This window comes from Camelus bactrianus, chromosome 31 (genome assembly GCF_048773025.1).
Source record: "Camelus bactrianus isolate YW-2024 breed Bactrian camel chromosome 31, ASM4877302v1, whole genome shotgun sequence".
Classification (NCBI taxonomy): domain Eukaryota; kingdom Metazoa; phylum Chordata; class Mammalia; order Artiodactyla; family Camelidae; genus Camelus; species Camelus bactrianus.
In genome coordinates this window covers 23,886,915-23,902,225 of record NC_133569.1, presented here as the reverse complement: position 1 = coordinate 23,902,225, position 15,311 = coordinate 23,886,915, and the positions used below count along the sequence as shown (strand labels likewise).

The 15,311-nt window shown below is 46.5% G+C and overlaps 1 protein-coding gene across 4 annotated transcripts in view; it reads right to left on the bottom strand.

The window, feature by feature from the left end:
* ROR2 (receptor tyrosine kinase like orphan receptor 2) overlaps positions 1–15,311 on the bottom strand; it is a 191,572-nt gene that overhangs the window by 17,319 nt on the left and 158,942 nt on the right. For all 4 annotated transcript variants that reach the window (XR_012503484.1, XM_074355732.1, XM_074355734.1 and 1 more), the window contains exons 3-4: positions 9,964–10,251; positions 9,160–9,190 (exon numbers count right to left, since the gene is read on the bottom strand). Coding sequence is in view for 3 of the 4 variants with exons in the window: in XM_074355732.1 (XP_074211833.1) it covers positions 9,160–9,190; positions 9,964–10,251 (319 nt within the window). In the remaining variant the exon portion in view is untranslated. The remainder of the gene's footprint in view (positions 1–9,159; positions 9,191–9,963; positions 10,252–15,311) is intronic.

Here is a 15,311-nt window from a genome sequence, read left to right as displayed (position 1 = left end):
AGCCAGACATAAGCGTCTCCCAGGAGAACGCAAGCAGCACGGGGCAGGAATTTTGGGGTGTTTGTCTGTTTCATTCATTGTTGAAGCCCTGACACCTTGAACAGAGCCGGACACATAGTGGGCCCTCAAGATCCGTGTGTTAAATGAATAAATGAATGGACGATTTCCTTGAAAATCAGATTTCATACTTTCTTTCTCTCTGCTTCTGAGATGAAACACTCCTGGCATCCAATTATACTGATGTTCTACGAGATGTGGCAAAAATGGGCACTTGGTCCATCTGAACACACCCAGCAGCAATGCTCATGGCATAAAAACTCAAGTCAGCAGAACCTTTAAGAAACGCTGGCTTTTGCAATGGCCATTTCTAAGGCTGGGATCACACGAGTTGCCCAGGGACAGAGACACAGGGTCTCCAGCGTTAACAGTTCACGAGCAAGTAAACGCTGCCTTGTCTACCATGCTCGGGGGGGCAGTTCCTCTCACATCAACCTTGGAAGACTGGTGACCTTGGGTAAATCTAGAGATCGGGGTGTGGAAAGCTCTCATCCATGCATGTTGGGGCATAAGAGCTAACACATGGGCTCAAATTAGAACAAAAAGACGTAGTGGGCACAACATGGTAAAATGATCATAAATCAATAAAAAATGTTAAAAAAAAAAAAAAGCCATAGTGGGCGCATGGAATGTGTTACTGCGTATTTCTCCTGCTTCCACCTCAGCTTGATCAGGCTGGTGCTTTAATGCATTTAACATCAGATGCTAACTGCTGGCCTTCTGTCTGAGTGAGTCGACTTTTACCAGCTTGTTGGGAAGGCAGCTTGATTTCTCCTGAAGTCATTTTTAATTACTGGCTTCTCAGTTGGCAGTTTCAGTTTTGTTTTGTCTTTTTAAATAGTGCTATTTCCCTGTAATTAGAATAAAGTTTGCACCAGTCTTAGGATGACCCCCCCCCCACCCCCTCCAGCAGCAATGGAAGGGGTTTGAGGCAGAAGGAGGCTGAGTTCCGTTGAGACACACACCATGTGAGGTGCCCGTGAGTCATCCGCCCAGAGACGGGCTGAAACGCGGGGGCCTGGGGATGGGGAGATAAGGCAGACTTAGAAGCAGAGACTGCAGGGTCATGAGTATATGGGTGGGGAATGGCTGAAGCCTTGGAATTATCTGCAGCTTGTGAAGCCAGAAATAAGAGAGGCTCAGGACATGGCCTCAAGGCAGGTGATTTCCCAGAGGCCAATAATTAACATCACTTTTAATTGTCCAAAAAAACAACACACTTTCCTTTAAGCAGACGTTTTTGCTGAAGCACACGGTGCGTGTACGCACTTGTGGGCCACCGGGGTGGCCCGAGCCAACACAGGAGACACGGAAGCCCCCATGCGCAGGCTTCAGGGAGCATCCCCCTGCCCTGCAGACCCACCTCCCCAGTGGCTACCCCACCAGGGGAGGTATGCATCCATCATCGTGAAAATAAACCACTTTTTAAAAAAGCAGATATAAATGAAACCCATACATGAAGTCTGAGACACATAGCCTCCTGTTAATCCCCTCGCATTACCAAAACTGCTACCTGGGTAAGCTATAATAACCCTGTCTTTGAACTTCTCTCTGTGGAGAAACAGCCTGTTCTTAAAGCTTTTGTTCTGCATATACACACCCTCCTCGCCCCTCCCTTCAAATGGATAGAAGGGAAAACAATGTTTAAATGGTAATAAATCCCTGAACTTCTGAGGATCGCCACCCCCGCCTCCCTCAACACACACACACAGCGATGACCACCACACTGCCGGGGGCCAGGTGTGTGGGCACGTCGGGGCAGCGGGCAGGGGATGAGAGCGTGAGCCCGGAGTGGGCGAGTCACCCAGCCAACCCCGTTCAGGGTTCAAACCCGACAGCAGCGTGTCCGGCACTGACGCGCCGGACACGGGGATCAGCCGGGGCTGTAGCATCGCTCACTGGTTCAAGCCTCCGTCTGCAGGGACAGGAGACGCCGCTGGACCAACAGTGAAAGCTGCTCTGCGCTTTCTCAGGAACTGGCCCGAGAGAGGCGCCGCGGCGCTGGGTAAGCGGGGCGTATTCCAGGGCCGACTTGTGGATGCTTCTGTGTTAGCCCTAAGCCCGATTTTCCCTTTCTTGTCTTTGTTTTGGTTAACTTCCAAAGATACCGCAAAGGAGGTGGAGGTTAGTCAATTGAAACACAGTCACCGTCAATGCGGAGGAAAAATTATGGCCGCAGAAAGACAACTGTCAAGGGTCTGGGGCCTTAGACTACACAGTAACCAAACAAAGACGATCAGCTGCCAACACAGAGTCAGTAGATCAATTCAGCAGCATATTAAAAGAATATCTCATTCCTCAAAAGACTAAAAACAGACTTACCCTATGACCCAGGAATCCCACTTTTAGACATATATCCAGAAGGAACCCTAACTCAAAGAGACACCTGCACCCCAATGTTCACAGCAGCACTATTTACAATAGCCAAGACATGGAAACAACCTAAATGTCCATTGACAGGTGACTGGATAAAGAAGTTGTGGCATATTTATACAATGGAACACTACTCAGCTATAAAAAATGACAACATAATGCCATTTGCAGCAACATAGATGTCCCTGGAGAATGTCATTCCACATAAAATAAGCCAGAAAGAGAAAGAAAAATACCATATGCCATGAGTATATGAGTGGGGAATATCATATGTGGAATCTAAAAAAAAAAAAAAAAAAAGACAAATGAACTTATATATAAAACAAAAACAGACTCACAGACATAGAATACAGACTTGTGGTTGCCAGGGGGAGGTGGGTAGGAAGGGATAAACTGAGAGTTTGAAATTTGCAGATACTGACTGGTATATATAAAATAGATAAACACGGGGAAATATATTCGATATCTTGTAGTAGCTCATGGTGAAAAAGAATATGAAAATGAATATATGCATGTTCATGAATGAAGAATCGTGCTGCACACCAGAAATTGACACAACATTGTAAACTAATTATAACTCAATAAAAATAAATTAATAAATAAAGGTAACTTTGACCAAAAAAAAAGACTATCTCACCCTGACCGAGCAGATATCAGTCTAGAACTATAAAGTTACTCAGTGTTAGGAACTCTACTATACAAAATAATATTAATATGTTGAAAGAAAAAAAAAGCTACATGATCACCTTTATAGCTGAAAAAGTAACTGTAAAAAATCAAACTTCTATGCAATTCCAACAAAAATATAAACTGACAAAATTCATATGGGAGAGGAAACGAGAAAAGTCAAGATAACTTGGAAAAAAACGGCATAGCAGTAAAGTAGCTGTATTAGCCAGCTCAAGTTGCTGTAACAAACACCATAAACTGGGGGGCTTAACCAATAGACATTGACTTCTCACAGTTCTGAAGACTGAGAAGTTCAACATCAAAGTGCCAGCCCATTTAGTTCCTAGCTTTCAGATGGCCACCTTCTTGCTGTGTCCCCACGTGCCAGACAGAAGACACAGAGATTTCTACTGTCTCTTCCTCCTCTTATAAGGACACCAGGCCTATCAGGTCAGGGCCCCACACTTATGACCTCATTTAACCTTAATTACCTCCTTAAAGGCCCTATCTCTAACACAGTCAGGTGGAGGAGAGTTAAGGCCTCAAAATCTGAATTTGGGAAGGAGGGAGACACAATTAATACACAGCAATAAGAGAATATTTCTCTACATATATAGCAAGACATATTATAAAGCTTACTGTTAGAATACTGTGGTATTTATTCTGGGTACAGAAGCTACTAGAACAAAATAGAGAGCTTAGAAGCAGATCCACATGTATGGAAATTTCACAGATGACAGACGTGACATTAAATTGAATGATGACAGATGGGGCTATTCATTAGATGGTGCCAGGGTACTAGGCCATTGATATAGAAAAATATCACAGGAGAACCCTAGCTTATGCCAGCATGAAAATAAATTCAAGATGGCGTAAGAAGTATGTAAAAATTACATCCAGAATATATTTTAAAACTCTTGAAACTCAATCAGAAAAAGATGAGTATCCTAATGAAAAATGCACAAAATACAGTGGCTTTGTGAATAATGAGCTGTAGAGAGAATTTTCTGCAAGTCTGCAGTCATCACATTTTCATCAACCAATCAATACTTAACCTTGTCTCATGTGTGTTTCTGTCTAAAGACGTCTTATTTCATGTGGGTTGATGACGCATTAGTAATGAGCTCATGGCCAGCAGCACAGTAACTCATGCCTGAATGACGCTTAGCTAATGAATGTCTCCTGTAAGGCACATCCAGCCTTCTGGTGCTTAGGAACACAAGACAGCGCTTCAGCACTGTGCGTGGGACCATTCTAAACAGCAGTGTCACCAACAAAGAGCACAAAGTGTAAGCAGACCAAGAAAAGGACTCATGCGCAGCAGGAGAGCTGAAACAAGACGGCAGACCTTAGCTGGGAATGTGTGCACTGGGCAACTCAGAAACATTCACTGCTCTGCATGCATCCAGCAGTGACCAAGAAAGCATCCTGAGTACTGATTTTGGAGCTACAAAGAAGTTTTAGCAAGTAAGAAAATACGCAAGTAGTAAACCTACAAATAAATAGAGACTACATATGAACTAGCAATCCAGTGGTTATTAAACCAACACGGATTATGTTCAACTGCATTATTGACTCGTGAAATCTAATGTAAAATTAGTATAAATTACTATTAACTCCCAAGGCGTTGGCAAAACTTTGAATTCTGAGTAATACCACGGCTGGAAAACATGGAGAAATAAGAACTTGTGCTTTGCTGGTGGGATGTGAAGTCCTTTGTCACTCTGAAGGGCAATCTGGCCACACCTGGGAGAGGTGGGAGGTGCACACCTGCAGTTTCACTCCCAGATGTCTATTGCTGGAGGACTCCTGCCCACAGGGACCAGGAGACTTGGACAGATGCTCACATAAGATGGTCTGCATCACTGAATACAACTAACCTTCACTCAGTAGACACGTGGATGATTAAAGTGAGACTGGTTCACAGAATGGAATTCTGTTTATTTATTAAAATGAATTTAGCCTACGTGGATCAACCTGGACTTCAAGATTAGGAAACAATCCTCAGCCACCTCCAAAAAGTGGACTCAGATGCTATTTACATGAGACCTACATAAACCAGAACACAAAATGGTTGGGAAAGTGGGACAGGAATAGCAAAAGAGGTTCCCAGCAAATGTGGGAATGGACAGGCTGGGAGTCGGCAATCTGCAGATACTGACAGGTATGTATAAAACAGAGAAACAAGATTGTACTGTATAGCACAGGGAAATATATTCAAGATCTTGTGGTAGCTCACAGAGAAAAAGAATGTGACGATGAATGTACATATGTTCATGTATAACTGAAAAACTGTGCTCTACACTGGGAATTGACACAGCATTGTAAACTGACTATAACTCAATAAAATAAAATTAAAAAAAAAAGAAAGCAGGTGGAGCAATATTATCACTAGGCAAAATCAAATTCAAGACGAAAAGCATTAAAGGAGTCTTAAAAACAAAACAACAAAAACAACACAGCTTCAAAGTTGTAGGTATTTAAGAACATGCATATAAAATTTAAAAACAGAAAACTGATAGAAATTGGCCAATCCAGAAAGAGAATGGATGACTTTCACATATTTTCAGATATCTGTAACCAATGTGAACAAAAAACACAGACACTTTTAATGACACAATTAACATATGTGATTTAACATATAAATTGAGATGTCGTATACAGGCCACCATCAGAGCACTTATTTTCTGTAACAACAGGAAATATTCCCCCAAATGTACCATATCTAATTGGCCACAGAGAAAATCTCAACCAATTACCAAATGTAAAACACATCCCAAATTCACTGACAACAATGCAACAAAAATCAGAAAATAACAAACAATAAAAGCTTATGTGCCTGGAGGGGGAAAAGATGCAGCCAAAATCGTATCCAGAGGTGACTTCATTGTCTTAAACGTATTTGTGTGAAAATTTAAGACGACTGATAAAAATTGCTTCTTCAAGAACCACTACGTACCCACCAGCACAGTGCAACCCAGAAAGACCAACCAGAGCAAATGTCGATGAACAACGCAGCACCCAGCACTCTCCTGTCTGCCAGCGGGAGTGAAAGGTGGTACAACCCCCTTAGGACAAGGTCAGCACACACAGAGCCGATAAGCCAGCGCTTTGTCGCTAGGTATTTACTTAACAGAAACAAAAATGTATGTCCACGAAAGACTTGAATGAGACTCTCCAGAGCAGCTGATTCATAACTGTCAAAAGACGCCATCTGCTTCGGTATCCCATCAGCGGGAAAGCGGATACATCAACTGATCCAGTCCCACAGTGGAACCCTACTAGGCAAGATACGCGGACAACACGGATGCCTCTGGAGAGCATCATGTCAAGCGAAGGAGGCCAGGCGTAAGTGGCCGTATGCTCTAGGACTTCATACCTATGAAGTTCTAAAACACTACGGAACACTAACCCTTGGTAGGAAAAAATCAGAACAGTGGTTGCCTGGGGAGGAGGGGAAGTGCCCAGGAAGCCTGATGGAAGTTTCCAGAGTGAGAGGAGCGTTCTGTTCCCAGAAAAGCATTTAGATGCCAGACGTTTTTGCGTTTGCTGGACTTCATTAGTGGAATACTTAAGATCTGTGCATTTCATTGTACGTAAGTTTTAACAGAAAGAAGAAAAGAATAGTGAAGCACACAGACACTGAACTCTTGTTAATGATGTCCATAATATTTCCAGACGACGTCATGTTCCATAATGATACGCAGACTATGTCAGGGTTAGTGTGCCAACACCTGCAACTTACTGTGAAATGAATCAGAAAAATAAGACGGGCTGATGAACGGAGATGGATGGAAAGACAGAGGAGCAAAGTACAATGTAAAGGAAGAGTCTCGTGGGCAGGGATGCGGATGGGACGTCCACTCTAAAATTCTTTCTGCTCTTCCACGTGTTTGAAATTTTCATAATAAAACGTTAGGGGGAGAAAAGAATACCTTAAAACACAAGGAAAGTGGTCCTTGATAGGACAATTCGATTTAGGTATCAATTTTTGCCAAATTGATCAAAAAATTCATTGTACTTCTTAGTCAAAACACCATCAGAATTTTTCAAAGGGATCAGTGTGCTCTTTAACAAGATACAATATGAAAACCCATATCATTACTGGTAGTTACTGACCAATGACAGAAAAATGCTAATTTCTACATGATTAAGAAATGATATAATTATTAAAAAATCATTAAGAAACAGAAATTGACACAACACTGTAAACTGACTATACTTCAGTAAAATAAAATAATTTTTGTAAAAGAAACAACGTAAGAGTTATGAGCAAAGACAATAAAATCCCAGCTGACGAAGAGGAACCATTGGCCAAGAAGCACCCATCACGGGGCAAACCCTTCTGGTGACGGGGAAGGAAGAGCAACGCCGATGGTAACAGTTTTCCGCCTTCAGAGCAGCAGAAATGACCAGATCTGGAGCTCATCTTGGAAGATAAGGAGAAACGGGTCCTCATGCTGCGGCAGGGAAGTGACCGGCGCGCACACCCCTGACAGGGGCCCTCATGGAAGGCGCATCCTGTATCCCTGTGTTCTATGCTTCAGAATCTCCCCTGGGGAAGCTGCCCACCGGTCTCAGGACACCAACAGGGTGGACGTGGGAAACAACAGAAATTCCACCAGACAGAGAGACTGAGAACGACCGTCAGGGAAATTGAAAATACCCTGCAATCTGTTAGTTAAACATGTCAGATACAACAGAATTTATGTAAAAAAGTGAATAAAGGTGAGGTGCTGTGTCTCTCTGGGTGCACATGTGTACTGAATGCAGAGAACGGCCCTGGCCCGGCATGCCCACGAGATGAGGGAGCCATCCCAGGGGCGCAGGCGGGTGAGTCTTCACTTGCCCAGGACTGCCTGAGTTATTTACAGGATTGCGTTGATCTGATCCGTAATTTAAAATGAGAAGAAAATAAATGTAAAAATATTTTTAAATTTTTATATAAAATTTAAGTCTGTAAGTATATTCCATATTTATTCAACAAATCGCATTATAATTACATATAAATTATGTGCGTGTTTTAAACATATGTTCATAGTATATAACATTTATATAAATTATATATAAATAGACTACGTAAGATATAAATATAAAGGGAAATAGAATAAGAATTCAACTTTCGAAATAACTTATCTTTTCCAAGCCTTCCTAGATGTGCCCTTGATACAAAATTTTCTTCCCTCACTCTGTGAATGATTATTAAGGAGAAATGCTTTGGCACTACCGCTCAGCCCAGAATGTTCTAAAAAAAAAAATCTGTCTTCCGCAAGTGGCACCTGCTGTAATGAGCTAAGAGGGGTCCCTGGCCGCCCCTCACCCCAACGGCCAGTGTTTGCAAGGCGGCAGGGGGACACAAATAAGCGCTTGGCTAACAGACACAGCGTCTGGGCAACTGCTCAGAACCCTCGGGGGTGAAGCCACGGCTCTCCAATGTGCTTGCGCAGGGAATGAGGAATCCAAGAGCCGCTGCTAAGCTCAGGGACTGGGAGGAGTGATTCTCCTGCACATGGTGACATGACGGGTGAGGTCCAGAGGAGCAAAGACCTGGCACCAGAAACAGAAATGAGAGGCCCGAGTTCACAGCCAGAACGTGCCCACGGCTCAGTGAAGACCCGGGAACAGGCTCTGAGCCTCAGTCTCCACGTCTCTGCAGTGGGTCTGAGACCCCACCTATGGTGGAGGGGGCCCCGAGGCCTGATGGGCACACATCTCATAGACCACAGCTGGCAGTGCGGTTACGGGTGGTGCTGCCTCCCCGTTTCCAAATGTGCTTGGGACACCAGGGTCCTGGCGGGTCCCCGATCTGTGCGCTTACATGGCCTCCAGCTGCCTGTAAGGTCGCGATCGCTGAAAGGAACTAAAGCAATGTTTGTTTTTACGACATTTGTTCCTAACAGTTTCCCAGCCAAAAGCAAGCACATTGCCATCCTTGTGTGAAGTCCAGCCAACTTCCAGCAAATTCACCAAACAGATGTGTTTGCTGGGTTAAAGCCTGGATTCTTACATAACGGAAGCCCACAGAGATGAGAAAATGGTTTGAGGAAAGCAGATACTTACTGAAAGTTATGATTTGGGCTGTGTGTTGGACCTAAAAGGAAAAAAAAAAAAAAAAAAGACAAGTTATTAATACTTAAGGATTTGGAATAAATTTTTTTTTCCAATCCAGGCAGTGGTAAAGGCGACCGCAGCCCTGGGTGCTCATTTGTGGTGAGTGTCCTCGGCCTCTGGCTCTACCCAAGATTATATGTCACAGATGGCGAAAACCACCGAGGATGGGAGGGGTGCTCTGTTCATGCAGAAACGTTTGGAGATATTTTCAGAGCTTTTGCTGTCTTTTCTCTCTCTCTTCTCATCTAAACTTGAGTCACACGATGTGTCGCTAGCTGGTGACAGAATGGCCAGGGCATAGTGGGGACCTCCTCGGAGCTGGGATGACAGGGACATAGTCTGTTTAACTGCTTCACCTGTGACGAGCACGAGGGCACAGAGCTGTCATCAGGCTCTGGCCCCTGCCCTCCCCCTCGGCGGGGCTGGGTTTCTGGGGGCGGGGGGTGCCCGTGTGGGTGGGTCTGGCCCTGCAGTGCGGTGGAAGGAGGGGGAGGGCGGCGACCCCCTGACACGCAGCCAGTCTGGGATTATTTTCTGCACTCCATGTTTACAGACCCCTCCATCTGCGTCTGTTTTCTTTTACGACTAGTAAATGGGTAACAGGTTCAGCCAGGACCCGTGCACAATGGGAAAAGCCTGCGGGAGCAAGGGTTTCCCTGGCCTCCTCTCGGCCGGCTTGGGTGTGCGGTTTCCAAAGGCCAGTGACCCTCCTGCTCGGTGGCTGGGGCTTCAGTGAGGCCCGTCCCCACGCACCGAGCCGCACGAACAGGACGCCGGTGGCGGTGATGGTCTTCACCCCGTTGGTGGCCACGCACTGGTAGTAGCCGGTGTCCGTGGTGTCCAGGTCCTGGATGCGCAGCCGGGAGCCGTACTCCGTCTTGCGGATGATGACGCGCCGGGGCTCCTGCACGACCGGCGCGTCGTTCTTCAGCCACCGCACACTGGGTGGCGGGTTTCCGGCCACCTTGCAGTGCAGGATGGCCGTCTGGCCCTGGACGATGGTGATGTTGTTGACCGGCTCCAGGAAATTCAGATAGTACCCTGCAGAGGGGAACACGGCGAAGAGCCGGCTTCAGGGAGGGCTGGCGGGAACGGCTGCCGGGGGCTCCTCCCAGGAGCCGCTCAGGGCAGGCTCTGCTGTTCTCTGACACAGGTACGGCCCAGACCTGTTATGGGGGGGGGGGGTTATGTTCTAGAATGTTCCTGAGAACACTGAGTGAGCAAACACAGAATCACTGCTCCTGGAGGGGAAACAGGGTTAGGCTCCTGTGAGCCTCTGATCGCTGCGTTCTCATAGCAGATCCAGTACCTAACTTTGCTTTTCTGTGTTTCTGTTTAAAGACACCTTATGTACTGCGCATTGTTGACTCATTCATGTTGAGCTCACGGCCAGCAGCACGAACACACGCTGTCTCCAGAAGGCACCTCACAGCCTCCTTGTGCTCAGGACACCAGACAGCACTTCAGCACTGGGGGCATTTTTAATGGCAGATGACCCACAAAAAGCACAAAAATGCAAAAAAACAGGGGACCAAACAGACCACAAAAAGGACATGTGTTTACAGTATGAGTGGAGACATCAGGCAGTGGCTCCTCTTTCCAGCTCAGCTGGGAACGTGTGCATGGGGCAATTCCAAATTTTCTCTGCTCTGAGGATGCCTGGGAATGACCACAAGAGTGCCTTGAGGGTTGATTTGGGGGTTACAAATACATTTTAGGTGGTCAGCAAACGTGCAAAGATGGACTCTGCCAGTCAGGAGGATCAACTTTACTTCTCTTTGCAAGCAGTACATCTACGCTAACCTCGCTAATTTAGGATGTAAACTCACGCTCAGGAAGTTCCACCCTCCCTCCCACCACACCATCGAGCACAAAGCCACAATTAGGAAAGTGGAATGGGAAAGCGTGTGACCAGGGACATTGTCAAAAACGACCTGAACAGAACAAAAAGAATCAGGCTGAGTGCTGCTGGGGGCTCCGTCCCACCGCACTCAGGGTACGACGAGCAGGAAGAAGTCACCCAGAGCTCGTTAGGGGGGAACAAGGCTTAAAAGTCCCTGAAATGCAAAGTAAGTGGGGCTGGAAACGCTGCCCTGGAATGGGGGGTCCCAGTTCACCCGTGGGCAGGAGACCTCAGCTGGTGACACAAGCCGTGGGAAACAAGAGGAAGTGAGACAGACAGTGGGGGAGTGGGGGGCGTGTGTGTGTGTGTGTGTGTGTGTGTGTGTGCGTGTGTGTGCGTGCAGGTCAGCGGCCGAGGGGCTCCTCTCTATCAAAATAAACATGCACGCTAAAAATTCCATAATACAGAAAAACAAAAACAAAACTCAGGCTGGACAGAAAAGACAAATCACTCATCAGGAGATAAGCTCCCTGCAGACAAAGCTAAGATAATAAAGCCAGCTGAAAAATGACTGTAGATTCACATTCTGAATCTTTTTGGCCTGAGTTCTGGTGGGTCCCTATTCTTTTTTTTTTTTTTTCCTTTCTTTTTTAATGAAGTGAACAATTGAACAGCGGCATTTATCTCTTATGACTGCTTTAATGGGATAAAAAATTACAGGATTTCTAGTGGATCTGGGGGGTAAGTTTCACCGCATGGGGGACGGCTCCCAGCTGTTGGGTGGCAGGAGGTGGGAGGTTGGGAATTTCAAGACGAAGGGACAGTTTTCCTTTCCGAGAGAGAGTAGAGAGGTATCCGTCGAGAGAGGTATCACTAACTATTACTGATTCCGATTTCTGATTATTATGAGCAACATCGTTAGGTTCTATCTTGATTCTCCCCTTGCCAATCCCTTCCTCCAGGATCCGAATTAAGTGATAAAGAGAATTCTTACCAATGACACAAAGCTGGAAGGTAACTGAAATGTCAACGACAAACCTCTGAAAAGAGGCTGAATCAAGCAGGGGGACATTCTGGATGTCCGGGGCCGTTCACTCACCGCACAAGCTCAGCCCGGGGAGACCAGAATTCCCGAGGCCCCTGACCTTGGCCCTGCAGCTTTGAAAACAAAGTGAAATTGGATTTGACCGTCTGAAGCAGTGACTTTGGCATAATCTGGGCTGCCCAGGTGACCTCCAGCACGTGGCTTCACTGTGTTCTGGCCAGAGCCCCAGCGCTTGCTAGCTGCTTAAGACTCAAATGTTTTATTCAGATCTCGTAACACTAAATGCACAGTAGGGTGTATAAAATCGCCGTCAAACTGTAATTTAAAACAGCAAGTGACATCTCAGATGAAAGTCACCATGATCTCTTCTTCTCGGCAAACGTTTAATTATAATTCTCTCATCCCTACACGGATGACAGTGTTTTTCAAAGTCCTCTGACAAACCGTGACTTCCCAGGAGACACAGGCAACGGCTTGGTGTAAAGGTAAAAATGTGAGGGCCTAGGTCTCTGAGCCGATGAGCAAAAATCTAAAAGGACAGGCCTGGGGGTCCTGAGGGCCAGGACAGCGCGGTCGCGGCTGGCTTTTATCTCATCCGTTTGGGGGAACTGGCTTAAATGTCGTTCTGCCACCACCTCCCTGCATTTTGGGGGCATGTGCATACATCAGCTCAGGGCATCTCCATTGGTCACTTACACAGCTTGAAAGATACAGAAGGATCTTCTTCAACATGGAAAAAACATTTGTCTAGAGAGGGAAGAAACGGAGGGAAGCACTCAGAGGAGAAGGTTAAGGAGATGGTTCCTTTTGTACAACTTAGAAGGGAACCTGGGGACAGTCCAGGACTGTCCAGTTGCTCTAAACATAGACCCTCAGCGTCTACTTCTTTTTAAGAGTATCTTTTTTTTTTTTTTAACATCGAATGAGTGTGGAAACGTGGACTTCCTTCCCCACTGTTCCGTCAACAGCTTCTCCTATACCCTTGATGGACAAGTTGGCAGTGGTTTAGACTGAGTCTCTGTGTCCCACTCCCCTCCCCCAGGAAGGCGCCCTTTGGAGAAACACAGAACACAGAACGGTCTGCCCCCTGCATGGGCACAGAGAACGTGGTGTCAGCCCCACCCCATCAGGTGGGGCGCTGTGAAACCATCTCCTCGAGTCAGAATGAGGCTTAATTTAGCAACGGTGCCAGTATTTCCGTTTTCGATGCTTCAGTAACACTGGCTAAGAGGACTGAAGAAGCCCACGTGTGCTGGGATTGGGTTGATTTACTCATCACACCGCTCTTGGCTGGATCTGTTTATATGAAATACCCAGAATGGGTACATTCAGAGAAAGAAAACAAATTAGTGTTCTGTAGTTGCCAGAGGCTGGGAGGAGGAGAAATTAGGGAGTAATTCTTTGTGGGTTTGGGGTCTCGCTCTGGGGTGATGAAAATGTCTGGAACTAGAGAGAAGTGATGGCTGCACAACATTACAAATGTAGTTCTGGGGTCAGGAAATGCCCCCTGCAGAGGGGTGGGCAGGTGAGACCAGGTGAACAACCCAGGTAAAAGCAGATGGAGGTGTCAGGCAAAGGGGAGGGGGGCCACTCCATGGAATGCATCCTTCCCAGAGTGCTGGCGGCCACCTGCAGCCTTGCTCAGACCCTGGCGTTAAGCCTTCCACTGATCTCCTCTGAGCCTGGGGGGCCCAGTTTATCTGGATTCCCTTTCCTTCTCAACCAGATTGAACCCTCATCCCTGAAGTCACACCTTCCTCAGTTTATAGACTACAAAGAAGAATCTAGTGATCTGGCCCACCTGTGGAGTTCTTGCCAAGTGTTCTCGATCTTACACCATCTAAACCAGTGGGGTTCAACCATGTCTTCACATGGGGGTCACCTGGAAACTTATAAAAGTAATCTACCTGCATCTCATGGCAATTAAGTGCCTGGAAATTTGTCTAAAGCTCTAAGTGTGCAGCCCAGACCAAGAAGCCCTGCTCTGAAGGGCTGAGGAGGAAGAAAAGCCACAATCCCAGTGAACCAAACCCACCCAGGAATGAACTTAGCGCAGACGAGAGCCAGCACGGAGCGGCACTGCTGCAGGGAACACGAGGGCTGGAAACAGTGCTCCCAGGTGGCCAGCACCTGTACCTGGGGCGGTTCCCGGAGGATGCTAACGCATATGAAAGGCCTGTCCAGCTGGGGATGGACAAAAGGGCAGATCTCCACGGAGGACACCCACATCCCCACCCAAGCCTCGAATCAGCCTCCTCCAAGCTCTCCTGGAAGTTCAGAGACCAAACCATGGATCAATGACATGGTAATTTCATAAATTCATAGCTCCCTCCCCAGGCAGGTGAGTAACGCTGAGCCTTCAAGAAGAAACCAGAAGGCAGATAATGAAGAAACGCTGATTTATACCCATGGTGTCAAGGCTTCTAGAACTTTCTGTCCCTTCCCACACTGTCCCCCACCAGATGGAGGGTTCCCTTGCTCTCCCTAAAACACACCCAACCAATCCCTCATTGTGCAGTCAGCCAAGAACCCCCTGTCCTCAGATCTTTGCTATTTCTCAAGGGTCAGTTCTCTGCTGGAAGGTCCCGTCCACAGAGAACGTTCCTCCGGTGGCCCCCTCTGTTCATTTCCAACCTTGCCCCCACCCCACTGGTCTTGGCCTGTTGCTATGGCGACATCACACCTGTTAAATTATGATGCAGATCTGAGATACATTTTGACATCAAGAATAACAAATGTTACTTGGGGGGCAAGTTTCTCAATTTCATGGCTCTCTCTGTTCCAGATTCAATTTAGAATCATCCTGAGAAGTTCCACTTAAAAATGGGATGTTGATGGAGACACAACTGCATTTATTATAGGAAAATGATTAGACTTCCACGTGTACTAACTTCCTATTGCTGCTGTACATTACATTACATTAATGCACAGATTAGCACAAGCCGACAACACAAATGTACTATCATATGGTTCTGCAGGTCCAAAGTCCAAAAATCAAGGTGCTGGCAGAGCTGCATTCCTTCTGGAGGCTCTGGGACAGCCTCTTTCCCAGGTCACCTCCATGCCCTGGCTCCTGGCCCCTTCCTTGTATCACCCCAACCTCTGCTTCCATCATCACATCTCCAATGAGTGACTCCGACCCTCCTGTCTCTCTCTTATAAAGACCTCTGTGATTGCACTGGCCCAGCTGGATGATCCAGGATCACTTCCCAT